The 12968-nt window shown below is 32.1% G+C and overlaps 1 protein-coding gene across 5 annotated transcripts in view; it reads left to right on the top strand.

Moving 5' to 3' along the window:
* The window catches only part of LOC127704569 (serine/arginine-rich splicing factor 7-like), a 30141-nt gene that overhangs the window by 2827 nt on the left and 14346 nt on the right, over window positions 1-12968 (top strand). For 2 of the 5 annotated variants that reach the window (XR_007983367.1, XM_052208692.1), the window contains exons 1-2: window positions 10221-10433; window positions 12292-12675. Coding sequence is in view for 4 of the 5 variants with exons in the window: in XM_052208692.1 (XP_052064652.1) it covers window positions 10423-10433; window positions 12292-12675 (395 nt within the window). In the remaining variant the exon portion in view is untranslated. Of the gene's footprint in view, window positions 1-10220; window positions 10434-12291; window positions 12676-12968 lie in introns of those variants that run through there. The other 3 variants (XM_052208689.1, XM_052208690.1, XM_052208691.1) reach the window with 3 other exon arrangements.

Below are 12968 nucleotides of genomic sequence, written 5' to 3'. Positions count from 1 at the left end.
AATACTGTTGGATTCTGAATTTTTGGTGTGAAGAAATCCACAAAACACACATGATGCTGCAGCTTTTTTTTTTTATTGAAAAATGTCATTTTTTAAGGGTGTATTGTACATGTACTCTATGTATCCTGAATTTTCAAAGTCCAAATGTAGTATGAATTAACTTTTTTAAGAACACCCCTTTTGCTTAATTTTGCTTTTAAAGTTGCATGATTAGGTCTGTTTCTCAGATACTGTAAGCAGTATGTCAACTACATATATATGTGGTGTATTGGAATGATTGTAAGGTGTACTTTACATGTCAGTCTAGCAGGTTTCGTATGACCTTGTCCTCATTTTCATGGTTCATTGAATCATAGGTCAATGTTAAGTTTTATTCGATTTGGTCTGTTTTTCTAATACTATTATACAATGTACATTTGTTATAAGCAGTAGAAAGTAAAATAACAAAAAATGGAATGATTGTAAGGTGTACATATCTGTTGAGCAGGTATTATCTTTCCTTGTCCTCTTTTCATGGTTCATTGCAATTGGTCAAATTGCCAATGTTAAGTTTCTGTATTTTGACCCTCTTCTAAGATACTATAATTATTATAAGTAGTATGTCAACTATATTTAGTTTACGGAATGATTGTAAGGTGTACATGTCTGCCTGGCAAGGTTCATCTGACCTTGGCCTTACTTTCAGTTTCATGGTTTATTGGTCGATGTTAAGTTTTTGTGGTTTGGTCTGGTTCTCAGGTACTTTAAGCAAAAGCCAATATAGGACCATTCTATTTGGTGAATTGAATGATTGTAAGGTGTACATGTGACGTCTGTCTGTCTCATTTTCATGGATCATTGAATATGTTAAGAGTATGTGGTGCTTATAGTAAGGTCCATATTTCAAATCTTCAACATACAAGATAAGATAAGATATTTTATTTCCAATTATGGGCCCCAAAGGGCATAAACATTACAACATAAATAATTTTTCATAATACAATACAAACAATGAGATAAAAAAAAAAGTTTAACAAGAACTATTTAAGTTCTTAAAGAATACGTAGATAAAGAATATATAGTATGTTTGTTTTTTTTTAATACTAATGCATTTTATTGCAAGTGTGGTTGATATAGATAACAAACAAGCATACAATCATGATAAGTTAAGCAGGCGAGACATTTCAGCATGTGCACTCTTGTTGGAAAATGACGCTATCAGCGGCATGTTTCCGATACCATTGACCAGAACTTACGGAAGTCGATTATTGCCTCCGCCTACCGCACTCGGTTTCATATTTACTATTTTACATAATAACTGGAATCTGCTTGTATTATGCTACACACGAACAAAGTGTTGTAGTCGGACGGGAACCAGTTTACATTCTTTATTTTATTTACCAAAAAGATATCTTGACCTGTCCATATGTTTTTTGTTATTAAATGGTATTTGGAGCTATCCCTTTGTTATATTTTTCTTATTTATTCGAGCTTTCACTTTTATGCACATGTCTTACAATCGTAAACAATCGGTATGTATACATGATAAATAGATCCGTTTTGTTATGGTGTTGGACTTTTTACCCTCCAATGATCAGCAATCGCTAGACAAAATAGTTCTCCTAAATAATGTCAGCCTGTCATGCCATTTCAACTTTACAATCATTAAAAAAAATGAAAATCGGAATCATTTTGATATCCATTGGATAGAAACTGGTCTTAATCCAGATTTACGAAGATTTTAAAAATCGGAAATTAGTAATACGGTTATACCCACGCGGTGCGTATGAATCTTTGTTTACAAAACAGGATTTCGGAACGTCTCTAGTTTTTAGATCGTAAGTCACGATAAACTCAAACTGAAAGTAAACAGTTGTTTGTAAGACGCAGGTTTACTCACCATAAACAAGCTGAAACGTTCAGTATGGCATATATTTTAGGTTAAAGACGGTCCCATTCATTTAAAAAGCATTTTGAAAGTAGACGATGGGATTATTTCAGGTTTGGGGAACGAGTAAATTATCACAAAGTTCATTTCTTGACGACATCATAATTTCATCATGTCGATGGTACAAATCGATTTTTACTGTTTACTGTCGCTTCTCATGTTTTGTATTTAAACGGTCGTTTATTTTTAAACCCGAACCAGGCATATGCATTCTGTAATTGTGCAAATCTTCATTCTTTGGTCAATTGGCTTATGGATAGTTGTATCAATTTCAACTCTTACATTATTTTTTTTTTTTAAATATTTGCATTACACATGCAATGGCAGTACCTTTCCAATTACTATTTATGTGTTGTGTCTAAATTAAAGTTGTAACACTTTATAAGGACTGGAAAGGGTAGAAAAATTCATCAGATGAGTAAAGGCTGAAGATACTTCAAACGGCACCAAATCATTAGATATTGCATCTTATAAAAAGAAACTGAGATTTGGATAGTTCCACTTCAAGGTAAAAATGTTTATCTCTTGTGAAATGAAATAAAAAAATAATTGTAACACTGTAGTTAATTAATAAAGATACTATTACGTGTATTTCTGTATTGGCCTTATTATTGGTTCTCGGCCAGCAGTCAAACGGCACCGAATCATTAGATATTGCATCTTATAAAAGGAAACTGAGATTTGGATAGTTCCACTTCAAGGTAAAAATGTTTATCTCTTGTGAAATGAAATAGAAAAAATATTGTAACACTGTAGTTAATTAATAAAGATACTATTACGTGTATTTCTGTATTGGCCTTATTATTGGTCCTCGGCCAGCAGTATTGGCCTTCCGCTTCGCCTCAGACCAATACACCCAAGACATGGACCAATAACAAGGCCAATACAGAAATACTTACGCAATGATATTATAGAATGACAGTATGGTTCAATAGCGGGAATCAGCCCCTCAACTACTTTTTACATAAATATTAACTTCTGGCTTCAGCGCTTTGTTCGTCTTGTCTGGAGATCTTGCTGTAGTTCCAGTTCAGCAAGCATTTTAGAGACGTATCCCGTCCATCCTCTTTTGACTTGTAATCTCTGGTGATAGATTTTGCCGCTTGACATTGTATCCTTTCAAGCTTGTTTTTTTTTGTTACCGTGTAGGGGTCCCATACTATGGCTCCATATTAAATTATAAGATCCATTCCTAAAGATCTAGATCATTGTTCTAATCTGACACAAATTTCAATAACTGGAATGCTACCCAAGTTGAATATATGGTGACCAACGAGAACAGCATTATCACTATTGAAATTGTGTTTAATACCATGATTGTTCAATGGTATTAACTTAAATGGAGACAGACATTTGACCTGAAAGACATGAAAGGTGGTGTGGGAGTGCAAAATCAAAAACTAACTGACTATGATATATGGTTAAAGAATTAATATCAATTACATGGGTCAACATGGTCAAGGGCAGAGTTGTTATAAAATAACAATATGGCAGAGAAGTGGTTTCAAGTTTCATATAAAGCGACCTGACTGACATGAAATAAAAAATCGAAGGAGTATCCCTATTTGTCTAATCTTTAAGGTGAAATAAAACTACACTACAAACCAGTTAAAGTCTGAAATGGCCTATATCTGTACTCGACTGTACTGATTTTTACTCGACCAGTCTGAATTGGTCTGAATTTTACTCGACATTACTCGACCCCAGTCTTAACCATACTCGACCGTACTGATTTGTACTTGACCCTTATCTTTGCCATTGAAAATAGTCTGAACTATTACTCGACCAGTCTGAAACAGTCTTAACCCATTCTCGACCTGTGCTCAACCTATTTTTTCAGTCTAAACCATACTCGACCAAAGGTCTGAACAATACTCGACCAGTCTGAACCATACTTGACCAAATAACCTCTACTTTTTTTTAATTTTAGCTGTTAAAATTAATTTCTTTTTTTCTGACATGATAACAGCCACAATAAAATAAAGATATATATAAAAACATATTTTTACATCCTTACATTATTCTCAGATTTATCAAATACAGATAGTTAAATCAAATTATCTTATATAATAATTTAATTATATTAATTTTAAGTTTTAGAGTTTTGTTAAAAAAAAGATTCTTTTACCTAAAAACCACACCTTTACTGATGGTAATAAAACCTTATTAAGGTGTTTCTTGGTTGGCATGTGTTTTTTGTTTTTTTTTAAACTTAATTTTCCTAAATTCCTAAAGAAAAACTACAAAGGTTTTATGGTTACATACAATAGTTATATAACTATCTTTTTAATGAGTTAACAACAGCCAAAAAATCACTGAAATTGTTTAACCTTATATTAGAAATATATCTATTCTTATTATAATTTGGGATATATATAATATATATCAAAAAGGGATAAAAAAGGTAAATAAATAAATAAAAAAAAATTTCTGAATAGTGATAAAGTATAAAGTAATACCTCCTGCTTGGGGCAAACTCATTAAAAAGATCACACCTGGTCAGAGAGAATTAATTTCTAATTAACATTCAGTAAAAATTGCAACATCCTGTAAAACTTAAATCGCAAGGCCTTTTGAATTCACTAGATAAGTAATACACGAGTTTAAGAAAAATAGGGCTTTCTTTTTACCTGTAAAACACACATGTACTGAGGTAATTAAACCTTATTAAAGTTCTTCTTATATGCCATGTCTCTAATTTTGACAAAAGTTATTTAAATTTAATTGAAATAATTTTTTTCTGCAACTTTGGAACACATTTCCTTTTTTAAATGGTTATCAAGGATTGCTATGGAAGTTCTATCATCATGATTATATCAGAGACATATACACACATGTGTAGAATAAGAAGCAAGAAATGTTCACTCTACTTGTACACTACTAGTCGCTCATATTAGTCATCATCTAAGTTTGTTTCAGTCCTTTAGCAATGGTTCTTGTTTATATTTATCTGTTGTGTTGTGTTGTTTCAGTTTTACATGTCCTCATTCTGTGATCACTGTTTCACCTCGCCTATTTTGAAAAATGTTAATGCAAATATTTTCTGCAATAAATTGAAAAGGCACAGCTGCTATGACTATTCAGAAATGTGAGGTATATGTCAATGAGACAACAACCCAACGACAAAAATATTCTTTGCACATCTATGAATGATGACAGATTCATATTCAATATTTCATGACAGCAAAAATAGTGATTTCGACAACTCTGTACATAATGTACGTTCATTTAGGAAATTCATGCAAAGGTTCCACAAATAATGTAATTGTAGGTCAATAAAAAATTAATCATTTAAATCCGTTTTCCACGAGACAAAATTCTACTGGCTACATATTTTTTTTATATAAAAAAGTTGCTTTCTGATTTCTTTTTTTGACATGTTAAATGACTATTTTTGTTCCTTATTGAATACTATAGTAGAATGTAGGACAGTAAGTCACAGGACAAAAAGTCACGGACGAAAAGTCACAATTCAGTTTTGAGATTATTTTTCTTTGAACAAGAAAACACTAATTTTAAAAATAATTTTTTGATTTTTTATTGAACTATAATATATGAAGCAACTTTGTAATTAAAATTTATTCAATAAATATCAATGATGATCAAATAATTGTTATGATAACAAAATGTCAAAGTGGTTTGGCACTTAAATGGCTTCATGGTGCCAAGAAATATATTATTTGCATGATTAAAATTTAATAATTTTTCATTTATCAAGGTTTATGAACAATTTCCTGAACTTAAAAATGAATAAATGTAAAAAAAGATATTATTTGAAGATCTTTCTCTTATATATTCAAACAATTGTCAATAAATTATTTGTGACTTTTTGTCCTATCCAATTTGTGACTTTATGTCCTGTGACTTTTGTACTGTGACTTTATGTCCGTTTACCCTATTCATAGTATAGCCCAGTGTTTCTGTTAAAATAAAGTTCTGGTCATGGTTAAAATAATGTCAGAATTTGTTTAGTTGTAAAAACAATTACCAAGTAATAAGTGATCGGAGGGCAATAAATTGCGTAATCGCACACCTGCGAATCCACAGTCACAACTCTATGGAAATAATGACCGGAAAATCGGACACACATAATTTCACTGTGTAATTTAGAAGCAAACTTTAGCAAAGAAAGGTTTCTTGTAATATCATGATCATTACCAGATTTTACTTTTTAAATTAAAATACCGAAAAAAAGAAAAAAATATTTTCTCAATCAAATACATTAAAAAAAATACAACTATTTCAAGTAGTTTTTTAGAAAAAGAATTTATTTGATCTGAAATAAGTTTTCCTATTACTTTTCTTGATTAGCTATCGAGGTTATTCATCCCTGACTTGTCTACATGTTGTAGAATAATTATCGACGAGAATCTCATTCCGGGCCGCGTTTTTTAACGGGATTTCACGGAGTTGCCAATCTCTGTGTATATATGTCTCTGATTATATTAAATTCTTGGTTTTACAAAACAAAGGTGTGATCTTTTAAATTTATTAAGTTGCTTTATATACTATTCTAAATATATTTTAATAAAAAAAATGTTCACTGCATTATTAACTAAACTCAACTGACACCATAAATCTATTCTAGGCTTAAGTAAATGGTGAAAATTGTCCAGTTACCATAAAATATATCTGAAACATTCAAAAAATTTTGAATAACATTGTAAATATTAGTCACAATTCAGTTTTGAGATTATTGGATCACCTTGTTTTATTTTTATTTTAAAGGTGATATATATATATATGTAAGTGTTGATGAATATGGTGTTGAATTTATATTATGTTTATTGTAAAATTTTGGTTTCAATGCCATATTGAATACATTTTAAATTTCAAATTGTTGTTCAAATTTCTAGCTAGGGGAAATAGTTGTTAAAAACAGTTCCTAAATTGATGAAATACAATAGATAGATACAAAAAATATGTCTAGGTTGGTTAAGACTTGGTCAAGTATGGTTCAGACTAGGTCGAGTATGGTTAAGACTAGGTCGAGTATGGTTCAGACTAGGTCGAGTATGGTTCAGACTAGGTCGAGCATTGTTCAGACTAGGTCGAGCATGGCTCAGACGCAAATAAAATGGTTAAGTACTGGTCGAGTGTGGTCGAGTACAAGTTCAGACTGTTAAGTATGGTTCAGACTACAGTCGAGTATTATCAAGTAAATTTCAGACCAATTCAGACTGGTCGAGTAAAAATCAGTACAGTCGAGTACAAACATAGGCCATTTCAGACTTTCAATGGTTTGTAGTGCTAGTAAAACAATATTATACTATTGTCTAAATATACAGAAATATAATTTGCTTCAAGTAACAGAAATAACTAGGTCACTAGTAACTTATTTAATGAGTATGTGGGGTATAAGAGCTTGCTAACAACAGGCTCTTCATAATCATTTGGGTTGAAAAGGATACTAGTAGTCTATATTCTTGATTTAGAAAAATGTAATTGCAAGAAAAAAATCACATTACTTAGAATACTTTAGATCATTCAGGTAGTCTTTATTTATATGTACAAAAGAACAGCCAGTAGTCATTGGATATTGTAGATCATTTAAATAGTCTTGACCTTTTTATTAGTACAAAAGAACAGCCAGTAGTCATTGGATATTGTAGATCATTCCGGTAGTCTTGACCTATTTATTTATACAAAAAACAGCCAGTAGTAATTGGATACTGTAGATCATTCAGGTAGTCTTGACCTATTTATTTGTACTGAAAAAACAGACACATATACGAATATCAATTATATGCTTATGAGACATGTTGTAATGCTAAACTTATTACGACATGTGAAAATCAAGATTGCATAAAAAATATCTCAATATTAGAGACAGTGGCGTCATTTTTCCTCAGAGCTTTCAGCTCTTTGATTTTAATAGAACACTTTAAAAAAACTCTTGCAGGGATACAATTACTTGCCTCTTTCATAACTCTGGAATAAAGCAGGATGCAAATATTGCACTGTGTAAAAGACCAGCATTTGTAAAAGTGCTCTTTTTATATACGACCACAAACAATTTTTGCGGTCGTATATTGGTATCACGTTGTCGTCGTCAGCGTCGTCCGAAGACATTTGGTTTCCAGACAATAACTTTAGTTTAAGTGTATGGATCTCTATGAAATTTATCCTAAATGTTCAATACCACAAATGGAAGGTTGGGATTGTTTTTGGGGGTGATGGTCCCAACCGTTTAGGAATTAGGGGCCAAAAAGGGGTCAAAACAAGCATTTTTCTAGTTTCAGGATAATAACTTGTGTATAAGTATTTTGATTGCTCTGAAATTGTACCACAAGTAGAAGGTTGCCATTCATTTTGGGGGTAATTGCCCAAATTGTTCAGGAATTAGGGGCCAAAAAGGTTCTAAAACAAGCATTTTTCTAGTTTTCAGACGATAACTTGTGTTTAGGTGTATGGATGTCTCTTAATTTGTACCACATTTTACAAAAAGAAAATTTCTTCAAAATTATTTTTTTTTGGAAAGGGGGGGGGGGGGGGGGGGGTAAAACACAATTTTTGTTTGGGGGGGGCAATTTTTTTTCCTGAAAAGAAAATTCTCTTCAAATATTATTTTTTTTGGAGGGGGATAAAAAAAAAGAATTTTTTTGGGGGGTCAATTTTTTTCCCTCAAGATTTAAGAAATTGTCAAATTTTTTTCCTCAAGATTTAAGAAATTGTCAATTTTCCAAAGAAAAAAATTTGGGGTCACAATTTGTTTTGCTAATTCTTTGTATATATATACTTTAGTCTGAAAACAGATTTGCTAAGTATTAATTAAGCAACAGCACAGTATTGCACAACAGCAAGAAATCTTCAATTGAATATAAATTCAAATCATACCACCAATTTCAAGTTCTTTGACACATTTATTCTCTGACAGAAACCTATAATGTGTCAAATATTTAATTACAATCCAAATTCAGACCTGTATCAAGCTTGAATATTGTGTCCATTTTTGCCCAAACTGTTCAGGGTTGGACCTCTGTGGTCTTATCCAGCTGCGCTCGACGAAGCAGTTTATTTATTGTTAGCTTGCCTTTAAAGCTCTTTAACTCCTTTGTTGACTACATATATTGACATTCCTTACCTAAGATCACCTTAATCCTTTCACCGATAGCTGCCCCAACAGAAGCTACTTTGAGACGATAGCTTCCCTGGCTACTATGCCTCAAGTGGGATCTTCATAATAAATATTAGTAAAAACTAGTGTGTAGTTATTTTTGTCTTTATTTCATTCACTTACACCATGTTCACAGTTTTGTTCATGTTTTTATAATTGTTTATTCATAAAAAATTAAAATTTTCAAATTTTCGGCATTATTTAGGTGCAATTCTCAATATTCTACTTTTTGACCCAAAATCGTAATTTTTTTAACCCAAAACGGCATAGGTTTGAAAAATTGAATGAGGCTGTACAAATTCCTTACACTGAACGATGTCCATTCCAAGTGTTTTGTACATAAAACAGCATTTTATGTCAAAAAAGAATACTAGTCTGGTTTCAATTCTTCCGTATTCTTTAAAAAAAATGTTCCCTTATTTCAATTTCTCGTAAATTCCATGAATTTCATCTGATTTTAACAAGGTTTTCAACAAACGGAAGCGCCATGTTTACACTTTCATCCGGGTATCAACAAAGAAAGATAACTCACGTTTGAAATGTTTTGAGCGGGAAATGTAAAAGAGGTATTCCGATCCCGGTAAAACGGGACTCATCGTCAGCTGTCTGAAGCCGTCGGCGAAAGGGTTAACTACAGATAGGCATGGTTGACAGATAGATCTAAGTGGTGTAACTATAGTATCAATAGTCTTTCTTTCTACCCTGAGATTGTGCACATGGCAGGTGCGTTTGACTCCAAGCTAAAAGCTAGCCACCATGAAATAGCCAATAGTGTTGAAAGTGGTGTTAAACACCGAAAACCAATCAATCATTTACTGCAGCCATCATGAATAATTGTAGATACAATAACATGTGATTAACGTGCTAGTTCAATTAACAATAATCATACATTTATAGGCTTGGTTTTGTGTAAGTTAAAAATACTCAGTAATGTCATTTGGCATCATAAATGTTAAAGTTTCTTTTATAACTTGATAAATTTAATATTTAATAAAATGTACTTCTAAGAACATGTATGAATTCTTAAAAAAAATTAAAGCAGTTAATGTCAGCTTTTTATTAAAAAAGCTAAAACTATATCAGAATGGAAGTCAAGGGCAACTTTTACCTTTATTTACTTTGTGTTTTTTTATGACTTGTAAACATGGTAAAATTTGTGTAAAAAATACATCAAAATACATTTATGTTTTTTTTAGCATTGAAAGTTAGTAAGTTGGCATGATAATTTTATGCACTTAAGTTTGGACATGTTACAATGATTGAATGTCAGGTTACATGTTCTTCAGAGTGATTAATGCGTTTGTCAGTGTATACAATACACAAAGGAATTTAAATTTTATAAAGACAACTTCAACAGGTCAAGGAAGTAATTTCAAACATGTCTTCCAGGTAATTGTATTCTTTATCATAATTTCATTTTAAAATAATTATTTTAAGGAGGTGAAAAGAGGGATAGGTCTTAGTTATTCACTTTTTACATTGAAACAAATTTTGGAAATGCTTATTTTTATTTTTGTAGACAGCTGGTATGCCATATGGTAGATCTATCATATACTAGGTCTTGCCAAACAAGTGTGATTTTTATTCTAAGAGGTTGTACAAAATGTATAAAGCAAATGTTTTTAAACAAGAATGCAATTTGTTGAACAAACAATTTTCGATTACTGTAACATTTGTACTTGATTGAGATGTTGTTGAGATTGCATATTTTTGCAGTACAAGAAAGAAAGTAAAAGTTGGAAAACAAAAAAGGACCATCGATTACCTCCCCTTAGAATTGCTCTTGAGGGTTTGAACCCATTTACTTGTCAGGTGTTATAGTGTCGTTTAATGTAAACTCATACAAGCTAAAAGGCTAAAAAATGCACTTTTCTTGATACTTTCTATAATTGAATCAAATTATCTTATTACTGATGTCAAGCTGACAATCCTGTACATGTATCCACAGTGGATTTGGGTAAAATCACTTCCACATTCCTATGTCCACATGTTAGTGAACAGTGAATTTCGAATTTTGTGAAAAAGGTTTGAGGTTAATTATTATTCCATATACTGAACTCAAAGGCAAATTCAAAGAGGGGAAGTCCATAAAAAGTGACAAAATAAAACGCTATCAATCAACAAAGCAAGTGAAAAACAACTGCTTTTTGTCCGACTTGGTACAGGTATTTTCTGAAGAACATGGTAGGTTTAACATGGTTTTATATCTAGCTGAACCTCCCACTTGTATGACAGTTGCCTATATAGTTACATTATATTGAAAAAATTAGGTGAGCAACCCAAACAGACATATTAGGTTAATGTGACAATAATTGACATCCAGCAGCCAAAACGGTGTAAATATACATCACAGACATACAACACTGACTAAACAATTCAAATAAACATACAACACTGACTAAACAATTCAAATAAACATACAAAATAATCTAACAAAGACACCAACAAAAAAGGTGTCGTAGATAGTAAATTTTAAATTTGACAATGATGATTATTAACAAAAAAAGTTTTTGTCGTTTATAGTACATAAAGTATATAGTATAAGCACTTCCTGATAAACTAAAAATTCAGTAAATATAAATACAGGGATAAACAAAATACAAATAACACTTACAACCCTTTGTGTTAGAATCGCACCTCAGGACCCACCTGCACCAGCTATGCCCAAAGTGAAAAAGTCTTAAACCTGAGGGCGGGATGTATACCGAGTCACGTCAAAAGTCATACGACCAAAAGAAATAATAGCACTAAGACAAATAACAGGGAAACTATAGTGAAATAAAACAATGCACAACTTGTACACCTAGAATCTATAACTCAAGACTATCTTGTATTATTTGTGAAGAAGACACTGAATATTTATTTATTAAGTTTTGGTCGCTCCCAATGAACTTTTTGAGAAAAAGGACGAGACGTTCTTTGACAAAAATGGGGCTCATTAATGTTTTGCTCAGACACCAATGACGTTTTTAAAAATGAGTAGCAGCTGCAAGCTCTTGAATATCGTATGAGTTCAAAAATGTATACTCCATATGCGGGTGAGGTTGATACATAGGTGCTAAGGTGAGGAAAATTTATAACTTCGAAATTGAAATCGTCTCGTTTGTCATAGATTCTGGTACTGAGATGACCGATTTGTCAAATTTTGTTCGATTGATTTTGTACTGTCCAATAGTTTAATGACTTTTTTAATTAATAATATATAAGATGGTATTCATATATTATTATAAATGCTCTTCCATCGCAGATCTGCAAATAAGGATAAAACACGCAGAGAAAGTAAAGATAAAAAGAGGACCAAAGAAACAGAGAAGAGTCAGAAAAAAGAAGCTGCAAAAATGCCACGATCCAGGTCAAGGAGTCGGAGCAGAAGTTTCAGCAGGGGACGCAACAGGGGGAGACAACAGAGCCGAAGCAGAAGTCACAGCAGAAGTTACTCCCCAGAGGAAGGATACAGAATACATGTGGCTGATCTAGGAATGGATCCATCCAAATCAGAGTTAGACAGAGCATTTGAAAAATTTGGACCGTTACTTGAAGTTTGGGTCGCTAGAAATCCACCATGTTTTGCTTTTATTGTTTACAAGTACAGAGAAGATGCAGAAAGAGCTGTTCAGGACATGGATGGAAGGTAAGAAGGGAGATAATCACATATAAAGGGAATACTGAGAAAGTTTTTCAGGACATGGAGGGAAGGTAAGAAGGGGAGATAATCACATATATAGGGAATACTGAGAAAGTTGTTCAGGACATGGATGGTAGGTAAGAAGGGGAGATAATCAAATATAAAGGGAATACTGAGAAAGCTGTTCAGGACATGGATGGAAGGTAAGAAGGGGAGATAATCACATATAAAGGGAATACAGAGAAAACTGTTCAGGACATGGATTGAAGGTAAGAAGGGGAGATAATCACATATAAAAA

This window comes from Mytilus californianus, unplaced genomic scaffold, assembly GCF_021869535.1.
Source record: "Mytilus californianus isolate M0D057914Y unplaced genomic scaffold, xbMytCali1.0.p SCAF_6, whole genome shotgun sequence".
NCBI classification, from domain to species: Eukaryota; Metazoa; Mollusca; class Bivalvia; order Mytilida; family Mytilidae; genus Mytilus; species Mytilus californianus.
This window is presented reverse-complemented; position numbering and strand designations above follow the sequence as displayed.